At 41.0% G+C, this 20881-nt stretch overlaps 1 protein-coding gene across 2 annotated transcripts in view; it reads left to right on the plus strand.

Moving 5' to 3' along the window:
- The window catches only part of UST (uronyl 2-sulfotransferase), a 317706-nt gene that overhangs the window by 179696 nt on the left and 117129 nt on the right, over positions 1-20881 (plus strand). For both annotated transcript variants that reach the window (XM_027551796.1, XM_027551795.1), the window contains exon 3: positions 20253-20408. In XM_027551796.1, the coding sequence (XP_027407597.1) occupies positions 20253-20408 (156 nt within the window). The remainder of the gene's footprint in view (positions 1-20252; positions 20409-20881) is intronic.

The following is a 20881-nucleotide window of genomic DNA, read 5'->3' on the forward strand; positions in this document are numbered from 1 at the left end:
TAAATCATCATGTGCTTAACTAAAGGATGAGTAACTCTGTCTAGACTCAATGTAAATCTTAGTTCAGAGTTGAGGAGGAGATCAGTGTGGCCCAGAAGAGTTAGAGAGGGCTTTATGGGAGAAGTTGGCTTTCTTACAAACTTGTTCACCAGTATCTCAGAATACTACTCCAGGTTCTAACTTATAAAAACCCAACTGAGACTGTATAAACAAATACAATATTGTCAGTGTGTGTGTGTATATGTGTATACGCCCATATGTGGGGCTATCTTTCAGAAGAGAAGTAATATATTTACTCATATAACTAAAGTATCTCAGTCAGGTATGGCTTGATCCAGGGACTCAATCTGTACCATTAGCCCCGGTCTAGTCTTACCTCCCAGGCTTCCCTGGTGGCTCAGATGATAAAGCATCTGCCTGCAATATGGGAGACCCAGGTTCAATCCCTGGGTCAGGAAGATCCCCTGGAGAAGGAAATGGCAACCCATTCCAGTACTCTTTCCTGTAAAATCCCATGGATGGAGGAGCCTGGTAGGCTACAGTCCATGGGGTCCCAAAGAGTCGGACATGACTGAGCAACTTCACTTTCATTCTTACCTCCCAGTTGAGCAGCCTAACTCTTGGATATATTTTCTGTTTTGGTAGTTAAGTGGATGCCAGCGGGTCCAGGCCTGCACCCAAATCACAAATTATAGAAGGAAAAAGAGCTTGACTTTCAACAGACCTACAAAATCCTGAGCTTGAGTCTCACTGAACACATTTGGATCAGGTGCCCATCTCTTAACTGGTTTCTTTGTTCAGTGGATGGATGTGCTGGTTGAGCATGCTTGATTCAAACACCCTCCCCTGAAGCAGGAGTTGGCAGCCCTCCAAAATCCCATGGACTGCAAGGGAGGGAGTGATGTTCCAGACGAAAATGGAGATATTGTTGCTAGAGGATGAAGGAGCAACTAAAATGGTTAGTTTTAATAAACTACGGTGAACTGACTCAAGTTTGCTGTTAGTCTACCATGAGATCGTGGATATGACTGTAGGCAAAGAAAGATAAATCACAAGCTGATGTTTTAACAGTCAACAGAATAATGGAAATGCATTTTGTTTGTTTGCTGGTGGATTTATTTAATTCTTTGCTCATCCTTCAAATAATTTGAGATATATATAAAATGTAAAACAATGATAAAATATAAGCGAAAGCATATCAGGGACGTGGTAAATATAATTTGAAATTAAAGCTGTATGGAGACTATAAATTCCAAAAAATTGCTGTAATTGAACAACCATTGCTCTGAATTTCCTAGTAGCTACAGGGAAAATGAGGCTGTAAGTAGTAACACGGAGAAGGCAATGGCAACCCACTCTAGTACTCTTGCCTGGAAAATCCCATGGGCAGAGGAGCCTGGTAAGCTGCCGTCCATGGGGTCTCGAAGAGTCGGACACGACTGAGTGACTTCCCTTTCACTTTTCACTTTCATGCATTGGAGAAGGAAATGGCAACCCACTCCAGTGTTCTTGCCTGGAGAATCCCAGGACGGGGGAGCCTGGTGGGCTGCTGTCTATGGGGTCGCACAGGGTCGGACACGACTGAAGCGACTTAGCAGCAGCAGCAAGTAGTAACATAGTTCTTATTATCTGTGCAGCAGAAATATACTAGGTTTTCAGATAGTGTAAGGGAGTAGAGAGCATGAATTTGGGGTTGAATACCAAAGCCCTGTAGTTGACCTTGGGCACATATTAATCCTTCTAATTCTCATTTCTCTCATCTTTTATATGGGAGTACTTGTACTCATAGTTTTGGGTTGTTTCACAAGAAGATAATTACATACACAGTCAGTTCAGTCACTCAGTCGTGTCCGACACTTTGCCACACCATGGACTGAAGCACGCCAGGCCTCCCTGTCCATCACCAACTCCCAGAGCTTGCTCAAGCTCATGTCCATATAAGGTACCAACAAACAAGAGCCTTGAGATGAGAAAAAAGTGTGAAAATTAGGAGACAGTGCGGTTGATTACATCCCAGTCACTAACACAGAAGTGAATTGTGTGATGCTGTGTCTCATGACGTCCCTCGATGACCACAACGGACATGATGACAAAATAATATTTGAGCAAAGATGCTCATAATGGGGCCAAGAAATTATGTTCCAAAAGACAGCCTTGTGATGTCCTAACTTGGTCCAAGGCTCAAAATCCAGAGTGTATAGAGAAATTAGGATTCTGTCCTTCAGACAGTCTTTCTAATGTATTGTGTCCATCAGCCAACCTTTTGATAAACAGAGAGCCACTCAAAGACATAGTCCCTGATGGGGCCTGGAGTGGAGGTATTAGTGAATGATGGACCCCTGTGTGTCAGTGATGTAGGCTGGACATCAGGCCTTCCTAAGACTCTGGTCCAGGATAAGGCTCCTTCTGTTGGCAAGGACTGGGTTTTACCCCACTGCTCCAGGGAAGCACCAGTCAGAGACCCAGAAATGGACCCTTTTCCTCTCTGTTCATTCTTCAGCTTCCTTTATTTTACCACATTTGTCTGTCTTCACATAAACTCCCCTAACAAGGATTTTCTTATTGCTTATTCAGATCAACTCCTTGACAGTTACAGGGAAACCCAGGAATTTTACATCTGATGGGTACTCTAGCTGTTAAGACAGTTGTTGCTCTGTAAATTGTCTTCCTTTTTTTCTTTCTATTAGATAGTAAAGTCTTGAGGGATGGCAAATAAAAAATACTTTGGAGAATAATGATTTTTTTACTTAACAGTGTTTGATAGTCTGAATGGAATAATAGCTCCCTTCCCCTGTGACTCAAGGGTAAAGAATCCACCTGTAACACAGGAGATGCAGGTTGGATCCCTGGGCTGGAAAGATCCCCTGGAGGAGGACATGGCAACCACTCCAGTATTCTTGCCTGGAGAGTCGCATGGACAAGAGGAGTCTGGCGGGGTACAGTCCATGGGGTCGCAAACAGTCAGACACGGCTGAAGAGACTGAGCACACATGCATGCATAGTAAATGGGATGCTTCATCTATCTTGGTGGGGATTTCTGAAAAAATCGGTTTATCCAGCACCAAGTAACAAATGAAAACAAGAACCAGCCTACAGATACTATGGAAATGGACCCTCCATGGTCAGATCCATGCTGATGGATTGGGTCTATATTACATGCCACACTTGTTCAAAATTAATTCATTTATGAAAAAGTCATACTTGTAAAAAGCCTGCAACATGTAGGCAGTATGACATTTGTTCATCTGAGAGCAATTTTTTTATCTTATTACCATCTCTAGCTAAAAATACCTTATGAATCCTAGATTCTTGTGTGGAGTTAATCTTCCAGCTCGAGTTCACCTTGTTGCTAATTCTCCATCTCATTTCAGTGCGTGGGGGTTGATGTCATTTCATGTAGAAGGGGAATGTATTTCATCTGTCTGCTTCTCCAGCTGTCAGCGAACGTGTGCTGGGAGAAAGCTGCAGGGGTATATTTGGGCCACGACCAGCAAGTAGAGCCTTGTCATTGTTTAGAAATGGTCTCTGTGTCTGCCACTCTAACTCCCTCTTCTGCAGCTGAGGAATGGGGTTTCATGAATGGGTGTTTGAAGAATCAAGAACAATGGGGCCTTTGAGTACTTGGGTACAGCAGGCCCTATTTGTTGCTTACCCCACTTTCATGTCCCCACAGTCTCCTCTTCTTTAGCAGAAATCTGATTTTACTCAAATTTTACTCTGTGAGGAAGGTAATCCCATCCCCACATCAAAGGTGAATCATGAGTAATTTAAGCCTACAGTGGTTGTCTCATTTAGTTTGTTAATTGTTAGTTGAGATGTGGGCTGGTGGCTTAGATCTGACTAAGGAAACATGAAGCAAAATTTTCTTAGGACCTTCTAAGTGAGACTTTCATATCTCATAGGAAGCACTTGATAAAGATCATTTCTTCTTCCTCTGGAGTTTAATGTTCTTCATGTGATGGCTGGAATTGTAGCAGCCATCATGCAATATGAGGAGAGCTAATCTCAGGACAATATACTGACATACTAGGAGAGCAGAGCAAAATGGAACAAAAATATGGAATGAATTCTACAGTCTCCATGCCCAAGGACTTCTGTTTTGAAAGAGAATATGTTTTCATTTTATTTATTTATTTCTAAGAGAATACAGGGATATTGCAGGTTTCATTTTAGACCACTGCAATAAAGTGAGTGAAGCGATAAAGTGAATCACAATAATTTTTTGGTTTCCCAGTATCAAAGTTATGTTTACCATATGGAGTATAGTATATGTACAATAGCTATGTCTTTAAAAACGAAGTCCAGTTCAGTTCAGTCACTCAGTTGTGTCCAACTCTTTGCAACCCCACGGACTGCAGCACAGCAGGCCTTCCTGTCCATCACCACCTCCCAGAGCTTACTCAAACCCATGTCCATCATGTCAGTGATGTCATCCAATCATCTCATCCTCTGTTGTCCCCTTCTCCTCCCACCTTCAATCTTTCCCAGCATCAGAGTCTTTTCCAATGAGTCAGTTCTTCGAATCACGTGGCCAAAGTATTGGAGTTTCAGCTTCAGCATCAGTCCTTCCAATGAATATTTAGAACTGATTTCCTTTAGGATGGACTGGTTGGATCTCCTTGCGGTCTAAGGGACTCTCAAGAGTCTTCTCCAGCACCACAGTTCAAAAGCATCAAATCTTCTGAGCTCAGCTTTCTTTATAGTCCAACTCTCACATACATATATGACTACTGGAAAAATGGTGTCTTTGACTAGACAGATCTTTGTTGGCAAAGTAATGTCTCTGCTTTTTAATATGCTATCTAGGTTGCTCATAACTTTTCTTCCAAGGAGCAAGTGTCTTTTAATTTCATGGCTGCAGTCACCATCTGCAGTGATTTCAGATACTTTATTGTTTAAAAATGCTATCATCTGTCTGAGTGTTCATGAGTTGTAGTAGTAACATCAAAGATCGTGGATCACCATAAAAATAGAATAATAATAAAAAAAAGTTTGAAATATTGCGAGAATTACCAAAGTGTGACGCAGAGACACAGAGTGAACAAATGCTGTTGGAAAATGGCACCAACAGACTTGCTGGGTACAGAGTTGCCACAAACCTCCAATTTGTGAAGGAAAAAAGCAGTATTTGTGAAGCACAATAAAGTAAACACAACAAAATGAGGTGTGCCTGTATATTTTTCTTGCTGTTTGAATTGGGCTGGGTGTTCTGTTACCTGCCAGCAAAAGTGTCCTTACTGATATATGGAGATATGCCATAAAGCGATCCTGAAAATTCTTTAGTCAAGTTCAACCCAGTTGTTGTTAGAGGCTGCAGCTCCTCAGTTTTCCTGCTTTGTCTTTTTAAGCCCAGTGGGCATGAGGGGGCAACATTAACAGTTGATGAATTTTGCATGATGTGTTCTCTTTGCGTATCACCCGGGCATTGCACATGTACTCATGAATGTGAAAAATGCCCAAGAAGCCAACTCTATGTAGACAAATCAAGCTGGGAGAGCTAGAAAGTTCTTTATTGGTAGCTACCAACAAGAATTTGGTAGGATATTTTGAGAAAGGGAAAATGACTGAGTTGAGACTATACAGTTTCTAGAGATATCAAAGCATAGCTTCCCAGCTGGCTCAACATTAAAGAATCTGCCAGCAATGCTGGAGACACAGGAGATGCAGGTTCTATCTTTGTGTCGGAAAGAGCCCCTGGAGAAGGAAATGGCACCCCATTCCAGTAAGAAGGAAATGGCAACCCACTCTAGTATTCCTGCCTGGAGAATCCTATGGACAGAGGAGCTTGGTGGGCTATAGTCCATAGGGTTGCAAAGTGGCAGACATGACTGAAGTGACTGAGCTTGCACGTACCAAGGACATAGCTTAAATGTCATGCTGTCTGTGAAACCTTCCCTGAGTCCCCAAGGCCAAGTTCATCACTCCTTCTCCCTGTTCCATATCCTTGACAGGGCTCTTGCCACAGATTGTCAAAGCACGTGGTGCCCATGGTTGGTTCGCTTGGCTAGACTGTGAGTTCATACAGGACAGGGGACTAATTGTAATCTTTGTTGTATTCACCCATTTGACAATGATTTATTCTGTATCTACTATGTGCCAGGCATTGAGTTGTACTGAAGATAGAGTAGTAAGGAAAAGCAGAGGCACTCCTACAGCCGTGGAATTTAGACTCTAGTCCAAGGCAGACCATCAGATCATCACAATAATCAATTAACTTCTTGCCAATAATCAAATGAATGGCACTCAGGAATTATCTGTTGAAATCAGTCACAAAATTTTCAATATTCCACAGAATCTCTTACTTCCTGGAGGCTTGCCTAGGGTCATATTATGAGGGAAAGTCTCCCAGTGACTAGCAAGATTCAGCCACAGTATGCAAGCTCTTTTCAAGCCTCTACTTGCTTGCGCTTGCTAATGTCTCATTGACAAAAGCAAGCTGCATGGCCAGGCCCAAGGTCTCTGTGGGAGGATGTTATACTCCTCATGGATACAGGCTGGTGGGATTGGTTAGGAGCAGTTACTGTCCAAATCTGCCACACTATTTTTAAAGTGTTGGTTTTGTTATGAAAACCTTGAACAATGATCATTTGAATCCAAGGATAAGGTTCTTGCTACAAATTCATACTCCCAAATTTGATTCAGACATTTTAAACACGAAAAACAGATGGTGTGGTTCACAATGAACAGTGGATCTTAGGCTTTGGTCTTAAAGTTTTTACATGGTGTTTTGATGTGAGAGGAATATTGGCAACCAAGCATGTCTGGTCACCTAGTCTTTGTATTATTTACAATGAGGGTAGTCTTCCCTTGTGAAGACTGTAATGAAAATATTAGACTCTTCTCCCCACCAGTAATCAGGGAAAACCATTTTAAACTGAATGGTTGGCCCATACCAGCAGTACCTGCTATATATTATTAAATGTACAGTGTACCAATACTTCTTCTCTATTGCATTATAACAAATGAATTTTTAAATTATGTTCAGAGTCTAAATTCTAACTAAAAATAACATAGGACAGATTTAAAGAAATAAAGCTTAACTTGAGGGAGACTTTCACATCTTAAAAGTTGATGTAAAGTGTCTGCATATTTTATCTGAAGAAGCCTGTGATTAAGAGAAAATGTGTTGTAGATCTGAAAAGAAAGTGAAAGTCACTCAGCCATGTCTGACTTTTTGCAACCCCATGGACGAACGGTGAATTAAACTATGTGTGTGGGTCCATTGGAAAGATTATCTACCCCAAGGCTTCTACGAAATTACATATTCTGGTTCAAAAGTTAATGTATAAAATCACCTGAATTGATTAATAATTGTAATGGAACAACTCCAGATATAGAACAAATTTGAGGACCCTGAGTTCTTCTCTGCTCTTAACTGGAAAATCCACAACTCTGATACCCAGGATTTTGTTTAATAAAGACTTTTGGATCACTGAATACATAGCATAGAAGGAAGTGCCAGAAATGGCTAGAATTGGTCCAGATGTACTACTGCAGTACCACGTACAGTGCCCTTGAGGTCAACAAAACATATGAGGCATATCCACACACATGTATACACACTCAGGAAGATGAGAGTCAAATAAGATTGACATAATCATATTGCGTTTCTCTATTTCATTTTGATAATAAAAACCATGGACAAGGTTTGAGGGACTCTAAGAAGAGTGGTCAGAGGTTTCAAACACAAGTGCAGTAGGCCTACCATATATATGTGGAAGCAAGTCTAGGTCCTGGGCAAACGATTTGAAATATTCCTTCAGGATGGTTTATCCTCTAAAACTTTTGCATCCTCCCCATGGCATGTAGACTTCATTTCTCATTCCTGAGAAACATATGAGTATTCCATACTCATGAGCTAGACTGAGGTTTGTTTGAAGTTTAGAATTTGTAACATACCATAGCAATGAGATACCCAGATTATGGACAGGTATTCTGTGATTTGCATCCTGACCAGAGAAAGGAGCATAAAGAATGTCACAGAATTAGAACTGAATGTGCCATTTCCTAATTTGTATATTTTCTTCAGTTCAGTTCAGTCGCTCAGTCATGTCTGACTCTTTGCGACCGCACAGACTGCAGCACACCAGGCCTCCCTGTCCATCACCACCTCTCAAAGCTTACTTAAACTCATGTCCATTGAGTCGGTGATGCCATCCAACCGTCTCATCCTCTGTCATCCCCTTCTCCTCCCACCTTCAATCTTTCCCAGCATCAGGGTCTTTTCCAGTGAGTCAGTTCTTTGAATCATGTGGCCAAAGTATTGGAGTTTCAGCTTCAGCATCAGTCCTTCCAATGAATATTCAGGACTGATATCCTTTAGAATGGACTGGTTGGATCTCCTTGCTGTCCAAGGGACTCTCAAGAGTCTTCTTCAACACCAGAGTTCAAAAGCATCAACTCTTCGGCGCTCAGCTTTCTTTATAGTCCAACTCTGACATCCATATATGACTACTGGAAAAATGATAGCTTTGACTAGATGTATCTTTGTTGGCAAAGTAATGTCTCTGCTTTTTAATATGCTGTTTAGGTTGGTTATAACTTTCTTCCAAGGAGCAAGTGTCTTTTAATTTCATGGCTGCAGTCACCATCTGCAGTGATTTTGGAGACCAAAAAAATAAAGTATATTTTCTTGGCATTTGTCAATTTGAAATTTGAAAATGTTCATCAGATCAGATCAGTCACTCAGTCGTGTTGACTCTTTGCGACCCCATCAATCGCAGCATGCCAGGCCTCCCTGTCCATCACCAACTCCCGGAGTTCACTCAGACTCACATCCATCGAGTCAGTGATGCCATCCAGCCATCTCATCCTCTGTCGTCCCCTTCTCCTCCTGCCCCCAATCCCTCCCAGCATCAGAGTCTTTTCCAATGAGTCAACTCAGTACTGAGGTGGCCAAAGTACTGGAGTTTCAGCTTTAGCATCATTCGTTCCAAACAACACCCAGGACTGATCTCCTTTAGGATGGACTGGTTGGATCTCCTTGCAGTACAAGAGACTCTCAAGAGTCTTCTCCAACACCACAGTTCAAAAGCATCAATTCTTCGGCGCTCAGCCTTCTTCACAGTCCAACTCTCACATCCATATGTGACGACAGGAAAAAGCATAGCCTTGACTAGACAGACCTTTGTTGGCAAAGTAATGTCTCTGCTTTTCAATATGCTATCTAGGTTGGTCATAACTTTCCTTCCAAGGAGTAAGCGTCTTTTAATTTCATGGCTGCAGTCACCATCTGCAATGATTTTGGAGCCCAGAAAAATAAAGTCTGATGCTGTTTCCACTGTTTCCCCATCTATTTCCCAGGTTCATAGTATTGATAATATTCACCCAAGGTCACTTGAAATTTGAGTTTTTAGTCAAACTGGAAGTCATTTTTTTCTGAAGCATACTTCAAAGTTCAGCTATGATGGTTTAATCATCACTTTCAAAAATTAATTCTGGATCCTTGGGGGAAATTGCTTCTTTGTATAGATGTCATTACAGTGTGCAGGGTATTACATTCCTAGAAATAGTGTAATGATGTTGTACATGATGAAGATGATGACACTAGATAGACCAGAGTAGAATATTTGGGGCACAGGACGCCATTCAGATAACCTTCTGAGCATCTGTAGGTATTGCATATCCTTGCCTTAACATCATGGGAAGTGAACAGAAGGAACCTTGAAATCACTGGGTTCAGTGCCTCCAGTTTATCCATGAGGAAAATTTGTCCTAGAGATGTTGATCAAGGTCCCATGTTCAGAGTCATTCAACTAGTTTGGCCAAGGGGAAAATCAGTTTCCTGACTTTCAGTCCAGGGGACTTTCTTCACTTCACCATACTTTTTCTTACATAATATAGCAAATAAAAGTGTTTCAGGGAATTCTCTGGTAATCCAGTGGTTAAGACTCTGCACTTCTAATGCGAGGGGACTGGGTTTGATCCTTGATTGAGGAACTAAGATCCTGCAAGCCACAGAGTGTGGCCTAAAAAACAAAAGAATGTTTCAAAATATGAGTGTAAAGAAAAAAATTAATAAATTTCCCTTACAGTTTTAGGGAACAACCAAAATAGCATCCTCTAAATGATAAAAATGATAAAATGGGCTTCCTTGGAGGCTCAGATGGTAAAGAATCCACCTGCAATGTGGGAGACCCAAGTTCAGTCCTTGGTTTGGGAAGATCCCCTGGAGGAGGGCATGGCAACCCACTCCAGTATTCTTGCCTGGAGAATCCCCATGGAGAGAGGAACCTGGTGGGCTACAGTCCATGGGGTCGCAAAGAGTCAGACATGACTGAGCGACTAAGCACAAATGATAAAAATGACAATATTGGTTCTAAAACAACAGTATTTTCATCCCAACAGTTTGTGCATTTAATAGACAGATATTTATTAATAATCCACATGCACAAACCAGGTAGACCTAGTCTATTAGAGGAATAAAACAGATGGATTTGTAAAGATGGATTTGTACAGCTATATTTGTCTTTCTGTAGATAGCATTAGACATGGAACTATCTCAAGTAGGAGCAGGGGGAAAGGAGAAAGCATAAAGTTCAGATTTGGCAAGGTTTCTGGAAGAAGATCGGTTATGAATAATTAGATGATACAAAGATGTGATTTGAGAGTTGGGGGTAGAAAGAGTTTTCCACACGAAAGGCAGCAGTGAGGGAAAAGGGAGTTCTTTAGCGGGTCCTGTATGTTTCCTCCTCTAGAATGGAGGGAACGGGCCCAGGGATTGGAGAGTCGATGGCGATTAGGAAACAGATGCATCTGTTAGAAGACCTAGAATGGCTTGATGGGCAAAAGCCGGCGAGACTCACTGCTGAGTTCTGGACGGCACTATTGGAAGGCTGAGCCCCGTACAGACTTTGGTGTTTGGTGATGGTCTTAAAAAGCAAAAAACAAAGGAGAACTGAAATGGTTAAAACTGTAGAAGGGAGAAGAAAACATAAGAAGAGCATAAAGGAAAATTTATTACATGACAAGCCCAAATAAGAATGGGACATATACAGAAATGCCAGAGGTTCCAGAAGAGAACTGTGAGTGCCCACAGAGCTGGAATTCATGAGCAGCACAAATTACTGGAACTTTTTTTACCTATTTCTTTGATGAATATATATGGTAAACTGCTGCTGTGCTGTGCTCAGCCACTCAGTCGTGTCCAAATCTTTGCAACCGAGGGACTGTAGCCCTCCAGGCTCCTCTGTCCAGGGGATTCTCCAGGCAAGAATACTGGAGCAAGTCGTTATGTCCTTCTCCAGGAGATCTTCCTGATCCAAGGATCGAACCCATGTCATTTTCATGCCCTGCATTGGCAGGCAGCTTCTTTATTACCACTAGTGCCACCTGGGAAACCCCATATTTGACAAGGAAGAATGTTAAAATCTTGTGTTAATTTCTAAGGCATTTCCAAGCGATATCTTGATTACAATATGGATTGAAATTAATCATTTAGTAACTTCAGACGAGAGTATCATTTACTGGGTTATAACCCAGCTCTAACCCTGGATATTCATTGGAAGGACTGCCACCTGATGCAAAGAGCTGACTCTTTGGAAAAGACCCTGATGCTGGAAAATACTGAGGACAGGAGGAGAAGCGGGAGACAGAGGATGAGATGGTTGGATGGCATCACCGACTCAATGGACATGAGTTTGAGCAAACTCCAGGAGATAGTGAAGGACAGGGAAGCCTGGCGTGCTGCCATCCATGGGGTTGCAAAGAGTCAGACACAACTGAGTGACTGAACAACAAGGACGACAACCCCTCTTTCAGATGAGGACACTGAGGCCCCATGATGCAAGGGGACTAGTTCCTGGCACTGCAGTTTCCTAGGAAATTTTCAGGTGGGGATTCACAGAATGGATTTGAACTGTCATATCCTGTGGACAGTGAGCACCACACCTGTCGCTGAGATCTAGCCTCACGAAACCATGGCTGTGGCTCTTCCCCTCATTGGTGTGAGGAACCATGGAATGGAGGTGCTGAAAAATCACAAAGTGACTTTTATTCCTCAAAGAAAATCACTTCGTCTTTAGCATAATATGGATACTAAGGGTCTAATGCTTTGATGGTGTGTAGTATGAATCTCTGGAAACAGTGTCAGACTTTATTTTTTTGGGCTTCAAAACCACTGCAGATGGTGACTACAGCCATGAAATTAAAATACGCTTACTCCTTGGAAGGGAAGTTATGACCAACCTAGATAGCATATTAAAAAGCAGAGACATTACTTTGCCAACAAAGGTCCGTCTAGTCAAGGCTATGGTTTTTCCAGTGGTCATGTATGGATGTGAGAGTTGGACTGTGAAGAAAGCTGAGCACCGAAGAATTGATGCTTTTGAACTGTGGTGTTGGAGAAGACTCTTGAGAGTCCCTTGGACTGCAAGGAGATCCAACCAGTCCATTCTGAAGGAGATCAGCCCTGGGATTTCTTTGGAAGGAATGATGCTAAAGCTGAAACTCCAGTACTTTGGCCACCTCATGTGAAGATTTGACTCATTGGAAAAGACTCTGATGCTGGGAGGGATTGGGGGCAGGAGGAGAAGGGGACAACAGAGGATGGGATGGCTGAGTGGCATCACCAACTCCATGGACGTGAGTCTGAGTGAACTCCGGGAGATGGTGATGGACAGGGAGGCCTGGCGTGCTGTGATTCATGGGGTTGCAAAGAGTCAGAGATGACTGAGTGACTGAACTGAACTGAACTGAACTGAGTATGAATTTCAGTCAACCTACACATTCAGTTGGGCTTCCCTGGTAGCTCAGTGGTAAAGAATCTACCTGCAATTCAGGAGATCCACGTTCGATCCCTGGGTCAGCATGATCCCCTGGAGAAAGAAATGACAACCCACTCCAGTATTCTTGCCTGGGAAACCCTGTGGACAGAGGAGCCTGACGGGCTACTGTCCACAGGGTCACAAGGAGTCAGACATGACTTAACAACTATGCACGCACATTCAGTTAACCAGCACCTGCGTACTTGCATGCTAAGTCGCTAAAATTGTATCTGACTCTGCAACACTATGGACTGTAGCCTGCCAGGCTCCTCTGTCCATGGGATTCTCCAGGCAAGAATACTGGAGTGGGTTGCTATCCCCTCCTCCGGGGGATCTTCCCATTCCAGGGATTGAACTCACATCTCTTAAGTCTCCTGCATTGGCAGGCAAACTCTTTATTCCCAGCACCACTTGGGAAGCCCTTTAACCACCACATTTGTTCTCTAATCATTCTAGCAGGTGGACCCTTACTGTAGTGTGAGCAGATCTGTCGGGTTAGTCATGACTTTGAACTATGGATGAGAGGACAGCAGCACTCCGGGGAGTCCATGACAGTGCCTTTCACCCAGACTCTTCTCCAGTATCATGCAGGCAACCTTCTCCCCCATCATAATCCCTCATAATGCTGTTCGGAACCAGCCAACAGCTTAACATGGAAGGCTAGGAGTCTACTACAGTAGTGGTTCTTCTAAACGGACCTAGAGGTGGCAGGGCCGCAGAGAACCTCTCTAGAGCCAGCCTCCCAACCCTCATCATCCTAGACTTTCTGTTTCAGTTAGTTTCAGAGTCAGGTCCAGAAATCCAGAGTTTTAGAAGTTTCATAGGTAATTTAAATATATAGCCATTCAGGAACTACAGCTTGTAACATACTATATTAAATATCGTTTTGCAAAGACTTGAAAGCAGGATTGATGTTCATTCTTCCGACAAGACCGGTCCCCAGAGAAACCTATAATCATGGACTATGAAAAATCTAGGTCCAGACCAAGTTTGCTTTTTACCTAGAAAGGCTTCTTTCTCTGCCCCGTTTCAAACCTGGGGGAGGTTATTGAATTGTGGATGTCATCTGGTGGTAGTTACTGTTGTGCTCAGGATTTTGGAAAGACTTCTGTTTATTTGGCACACTGCACACAAGCCTGTCAGGCCCTGGGGATTTGTGGCATTTGCAGAACTTACAAGGCAGGCAACATAAAAATATATAAGTCACTGAGTGAAATATTTGGGAGCTCCCTTCACTTTTACAAATTGGCCATAAAATAGAAACCACAGACATAACATTCGTATAACCATGGTTGCCAAGAATGAAGAATCACTTGGGGTGCGGGAGGGAGAAGGAGGGTTTTTGTTGTGTGCTTCTTTGTAGGATGCACGAAGAAAGAGTAAGTTTCAAAAATTTGTGTGCAAATGATAATAGGGACATTAAAGTTGAAATGCCTAACAATTGGCAAATATCTGTTGAGGAAAAATGGGGATTTTGATCTAAAGAGGGCTTTAGACATCTTTTCACAGTCGTTAAGTTTACCATTTGAGGGTATTCGCTTGTCTTGATAGACATTTTAAGTGCATTTAGGATTTTATATACATTTCACTGTGACGTATTGCTTCCTGTTTTTTCCTTTCCTAGTGAAGTGGGTCACAATATCTGAGGCAGCTGTGACTGCTTACAGTAGATTACGGGAAGGAATACAGCGAAAACTACATCCTTCTCTTCCCCTCCCGTTAGCTGCTCTGACACTCCGGACTTACATTAGCTTATGAAATGCATCCTGAGGAAGGAGCAAGAGAGGCCAGTCAACTCCTGTCAGTTCCAGCTGAGCATCTGGGGACATAAGTAATGGATGATTAATGCCCGATGATTCTGGTTGTGAGAGTAGACTGTTGAACAATAGCATTTAATGAGATTGGACACATTCAAAACATGACAAAAAGAAATAGCATCTCTGTTGCAGAAGCCAAACTAAAGGTCATTTTCACCTTTTGATGTTTTATTATATTAAATAGAGTGTCATTTTGGGGTCAGGTTAGCTGCAAGCTGGGTTTTAGTTGTTACATGGTACTTCTTTAGCTTAGTGACCTTGAACACACCAAATGATCTCTCCAGCCTTGGTTACGCATCTAAAAATACTCCTAATATCCATCTCACAGGGTACTTGAGTGGGTGAAAAGACAAGATAAAGCTCTAGTCAAGTCAAACACAGATTGGGCTGTGGGTGGGGATGAAAGAGACTAGTGGTACAGGGTGGGGAGGGAGTTGGAAGGGGATGAATTAATCCACATTGTCTCTAGACTTCAAACTCTGTCATTGTGTGAATCTGTGATCTATGAGAAAGAGAAGAGCACACAGGAAAGTCGCTTAGGTACTATTAATGATGCTTAAATTATTTGAAAATTTAAATTCCTAGAGAAATGTACACTAGAGTGAAGATAGTTACGCTATTTGATTCACTATTGTTAACAAAGATTAAAAAAATTTATATGGCACAGAGCCTGCACAGAGGGGTCAGGGTCAGCCCTCCATAAAAATCTGTCCTGTTTTTTTACCATCATTTCAGAAAGTACACATCAGAAAAGATGACAAAGTTGGTAAAACAGACTTCAGGAGCACATTTATAGTTCTACTAAAAACAAGGATGAGCAGCAACTCATTGCCATTGTTAATTTTAACACCTATCCCAAACCCCCAAATCAACTCATTGATCTGGCCTGACTAAATCTGCCAGTTTCCAGTGAATTCCATAGGTTTTTAGAAAGGATTTAAAAGTCCCACCCTAAATTTGAGAAAGGTTATTATTTGTGATGGTGTATTGTATGTTGTGGCTCAGACAATAAAGAATCTGCCTGTAATGCAGGATACCCAGGTTTGTTCAATCCCTGGGAGGAGAAGATCCTCTGGAGGAGGGCATGCCAATCCACTCCAATATTCATTCTTGGAGAATTCCATGGACAGAGGAGCCTGGCAGGCTATGGTCCATTGTGTCGCAAAGAGTCGGACACAACTGAAGTGACTTAGCACACACTCACTGTGTTGATTAACCAAGAAATTCAGGAGAAATTATTTCCACCTCAGGTTTCTAAGTGCCTCTGTTCTTCATCTAAAATTTCTAAGATACATTTTATACTCTTAGAATAAAGTACTTAATATGTTGTAACTCACACCTTCTAGGCCACCAATTGACTAAATTGTTGTTCTGTGCTGTCCTAGGAGACAAGGAAAAATGTATTCATCCAATTCTTGAACAGTTTAATTCCCCAAAGAAATTAAAAGTTGTGTTTATTTTGGCAGCTTTGTCACAACCACAGTCTATCTCCCAGCCTGGTTATTACAGAAAATCCAACTTACACACACTAGTAGTGCAATTCCACTAAGTGTGAAGCCCAGTTCAACCTCCCTGGATCACAGTCTCATGAATAAGAACTAAATGATTCGTCCGAATATCTGAACTTCTACAATTATTTCCAGAGGGTAGACTTTTGAGGTACTCACTGATTGAACCGTAAATAAAAGGACCTATTATATTGATGGTCTTTTTTACCCTGATGATTTTATTAGCATTTGGTCAGAAAGATCAGCTGTATTGGAAGATTGTCCTGGTCTCACTGTTAAGTGGAATCATTGTGTTAATGTTAAACAGTACATTAAGCCCCTCAGAGCTGCCAAGAACCAATGGATGTCTATTGAGACACTATGTATCCAAGGCATTTTCTAGGCACCATGAGGACATGTAGATCACAGCATCCATTCCCATCACTTCATGGCAAATAGATGGGGAGACAATGGAAACAGTGAGAGACTTTCTTTGCTTGGGCTCCAGATGGTGACTGCTGCCATGAAATTAAAAGATGCTCGCTCCTTTGAAGAAAAGTTATGACCAACCTAGATAGCATACTAAAAAAGCAGAGACATTACTCTGCTAACAAAGGTTCATCTAGTCAAAGCTATGTTTTTGCCAGTAGTCATAGATTGGAGAAGGAAATGGCAACCCACTCCAGTATTCTTGCCTGGAGAATCCCATGGACAGAGGAGCTTGGTGGGCTACAGTCCATGGGGTCACAAAGAATTGGATACGACTGAGCGACTAACACACACACATCAGGGCACATAATAGAAGATATTATGACTGACCCTAAGGAAACAAAGTATTGCTCATTTAAAAAATATATATGTGAAGAATTATATCAAAATGGTATATGACTGGTTGCTACGTAAGTGATATTAGTATTATATTTTACTCCAATGACAATTAGCCTTGAAGCTCCAAATTTACAAAATGCTGCTCTGCCTATAAAACATTTTAAGAAAATTAAACCTGTAATTACAAAGGCAAAAATTCAAATTGCATACCATAGCCAAGTTTGGGGTATATTTAGATATGTTGTACTATACTCTTTAACTTTGGGCCTTTTATGGCCTTCTGTTATGGATATGTGCTGAATGATGGAATCTTTTGGTTATTTTATTTGTCAATTACTGTTGAATGCCCAGCATTCAATATGGAAATAATATCTTTATTGGGGATTTAAATATTTAATCAGATACTTTTATAATTGCTTCTTAGTCTATCAGAATTTTTATAACTTGGCAATTAGAAAAGAAAAAGAAATAAAAGGCATCCATACTGCAAAGGAAGAAGTAAAACTATCTCTGTTTGCAGATGTCATGATCAAACATATTGAAAATCCTAAAGAATCCACACAAAGAAACTATTAAAGCTAATAAAATGAGTTCAGCAGGGTTGGAGGATACAAGATCAATATACAAAAATCAGTTGTATTTCTACCAGTGAGCAGCCAATCCAAAAATTAAATTAAAAAGCAGTTCCATTTATAATGGTGGTTTATTTACTAAGTTGTGTCCAACTCTTGTGATCCCATGGATTATGGCCTGCCAGGCTCCTCTGTCCATGGGATTTTTCAGGCAAGAATACTGGAGTGGCCTTGCTAAAAACTAGCAAGGGGGCACTTTTTCAGTCCCCTTCTGATGTCTATGTCAGAAGCTTTCTCCTATCTCTTTTATAAAACTTTATTACACACACACACACAAAGAATACTGGAGTGGGTTGCCATTTCCTTCTCCAGGGGATCTTTCTGACTCAGGGATCAAACTCAGATCTCCTGCACTTCAGACAGATTATTTACCACTAAGCTACCAGGGAACACCATTTAAAATAGCATCAAAAAATAAATAAGAGAATTATAAGGCTTGTACACTGAAAATTGAAAAACATCAATGAAACAAATTAAAGGAAAATCCAGTAAGTGGAAAGACTTCTATGTTCATGTATTGGAAGACTTAATATTTTAAAATGGCAGTAGTCCCTCTATTGATCTATTGATTCAACACAGTCCCTGTCAAAATCTCAATGGCCTTTTTTGCAGAAATTGACAAGCTGATCCTAAAATTCATAAGGAAATGCAAGGGACCCAGAATAGCCAAAACAATCTTGGTAAAGAAGAAAACAGTTGCAGGGATTCACCCTTCCTGATTTCAAAACTTAGAATGAAGAAATGGTAACCCAAATTCTGTGGTTCTGGCATAGGATGAACATATAGATCAATGGAACAGGACTGACAGTCCAGAAATAAAACTGTAGTTTTATGGTTAGGGGGTTTTCAGTAAGGATGCCAAACAATTATATAGAGAAAGGAAAAAAAGTCTTTTCAAAAAAATGCTGCTGAGGCAGATGGATATTCACATGCAAAGGAATGAAGTCAGATCACTAGCTCACATCATACACAGAATTAACTCAAAATGAATCAAAGACCTGAATATTAGCACTAAAACTATGAAACCTCTAAGAGAAAACACAGGTGTATATCTTTGTGACTTTGGATTAGACAATGGTTTCTTAGATATGATACTGAAAGCGAAGCAACCAAAGAAAAACTAGATAAATTGGATTCTATTAAGATTACAATCTCACGCTTTGACATTTCAAGAAAGTGAAAAGACAGTCCATAGAATGGGAGAATATACTTGCAAATTAAGAAAAAATATAGAACTTTTAAAACTCTATGGATAGTGCATAGGATCCTACCTACTGTACAGGAAACTCTGCTCAGTGTTATGTGGCAGCCTGGATGCGAAAGGGCGTTTGGGGGAGAATGGTTACATGTATATGAATGACTGAGTCCCTTTGCTGTCCACCTGAAACTACCACAACAGTGTTAACAGGTTATACTCCAATATAAAATAAAATGTTAAAAAAAAATGAAATCTGAAAAAAAAACAGTGAAAAGATTAAATAACCAATTTTAAAATGGGCAGTGTTTGAATAGACATTTGTCCAAAGAAAATATACAAATGGCCAATAAATACATAAAATATGCTCAACGTCATTAGTCATCAGGGAAATGCAAATCAAAACCACAATGAGATACCACTTCACACCCATTAGGATGGCTATAATAATAATAATAAAAACAAGCAATAACAAGTGTTAGCAAGGATGTGGAGAAATTGAAACTCTCATGCTTTGCTGGTGGGAATATAAAGTGGTGCAGCTGTATTAAAAACAGTTTGGCAGTTCTTCAAAAAATTAAGCATAGAGTTACCATATGATCCAGCGTTTCTACTCTGAGGATTTACCCAAGATGAATCAAAAACAGATGTATACACAAAGACATATAGACAAATGTTCACAGCATATTTACTCATAGTAGGCAAAAGGTGGAAACAATCCAATGTCCATCAACTGATAAATATATAAACAAAATATGGCCTATCCATACAAGCCATGTAAAGAGATGAAATACCAATTCATACTACAACACTGATGAACCTTAAAAACATTATGCTCAGTGAAAGAAGCCAGACACAAAAGGCCGCATGTCCTGTGATTCCATTTATATGAGATTTTTGGAAAGCTATAGGCAAAACCCTAGAGACAGAGAGTAGATAGTTTCAGTGAATCAAGATAATGAGGTAAATGGAAGTGAATGCTAATGGGTGTGGAGTTTCTTTTCCAGTGCTCTGGAATTAAGTACTGGTGAAGGTTCACAACTCTGTGAATATACTGAAACTCACTGAATTGAACACGTTAAAGGGTGAATTTTATTGCTTTTAAATTATGTCTCAATTTTTGAAATTACTATTATTTCTCCCAAGCACTCTACAGATTGTTCTAATACAACTTGCAAAAGAATATTTTCATTAAAGCACCTATTTATATATTTCGTTCTGAAGAAAAAGACAACAGTGACTTCACAATCAATATTCTAGACGGCATGAAATTGTACCAGTTTTAAGTGTCAGCATAGATGGAGGAGTCCAGTGTTTCTCTCATGTTACACCGTGAAGAAGAATCCCGGTTCATTGTGTCCATTCTCGTTAGCTTCACACGGGCCCTTCTCACTTGCTGTTGTTCTTCAGTTGCTAAGCCGTGTCTGACTCTTTGCGAGTTTGACCAAATGTTTATCATTCTGCAGTTGAGGGAAGAATCCTCAGTGTTTCAACCCCACAGTCTCTCATCTGCTCTCGCTCATTCCCAGGTGCTGCCTTTCCCGAGCCAGGTGGTGTACAACAGAGTGGGCAAGTGTGGGAGTCGGACCGTCGTCCTGCTTCTGAGAATCTTGTCAGAGAAGCACGGATTCAATTTGGTCACGTCAGACATTCACAACAAAACCAGGCTTACTAAGAATGAACAAGTAAGTTGTCTTTGCTTCATTTGCACCATTAGTGGGTGCCTTCCGGAACACCCTTTCACCCCTACCAAATGAATACCAGAGTTACAATATCATACTGTATTTTTGCCAGGGTGTGGAAGGAAATTTAAGTTGAGGGTTCTGACAGACGTCTGTAAACCAGGAAGTTCCCCTGAAGGGATACTTTTATTAAAACCAGTGAAGGATAGAGTACATGGTCATTGTCTGTTTAGCTAAAATTAGCAGTGCTTAAATCTCACATAGGTATGCCACTGAGTTATAGGTAACGCTGACATCTTGGGAGCAAAAATAAGAAAACCTGATTTTAATATTTCTTCCTTTGCATTTCCTCACAAATGTCCTAAGTTTTTATGGTTATAATAAAGAGAAAACCCTCGTTGGGCCAGGAATCTGGTTGGTTGATGGGGGCACGAGCTTCCTATTATGGTAAGTTCGGGGGGTCTTGAGGTGCCAAA

This window comes from Bos indicus x Bos taurus, chromosome 9 (genome assembly GCF_003369695.1).
Source record: "Bos indicus x Bos taurus breed Angus x Brahman F1 hybrid chromosome 9, Bos_hybrid_MaternalHap_v2.0, whole genome shotgun sequence".
In the NCBI taxonomy this organism is placed as follows: Eukaryota; Metazoa; Chordata; class Mammalia; order Artiodactyla; family Bovidae; genus Bos; species Bos indicus x Bos taurus.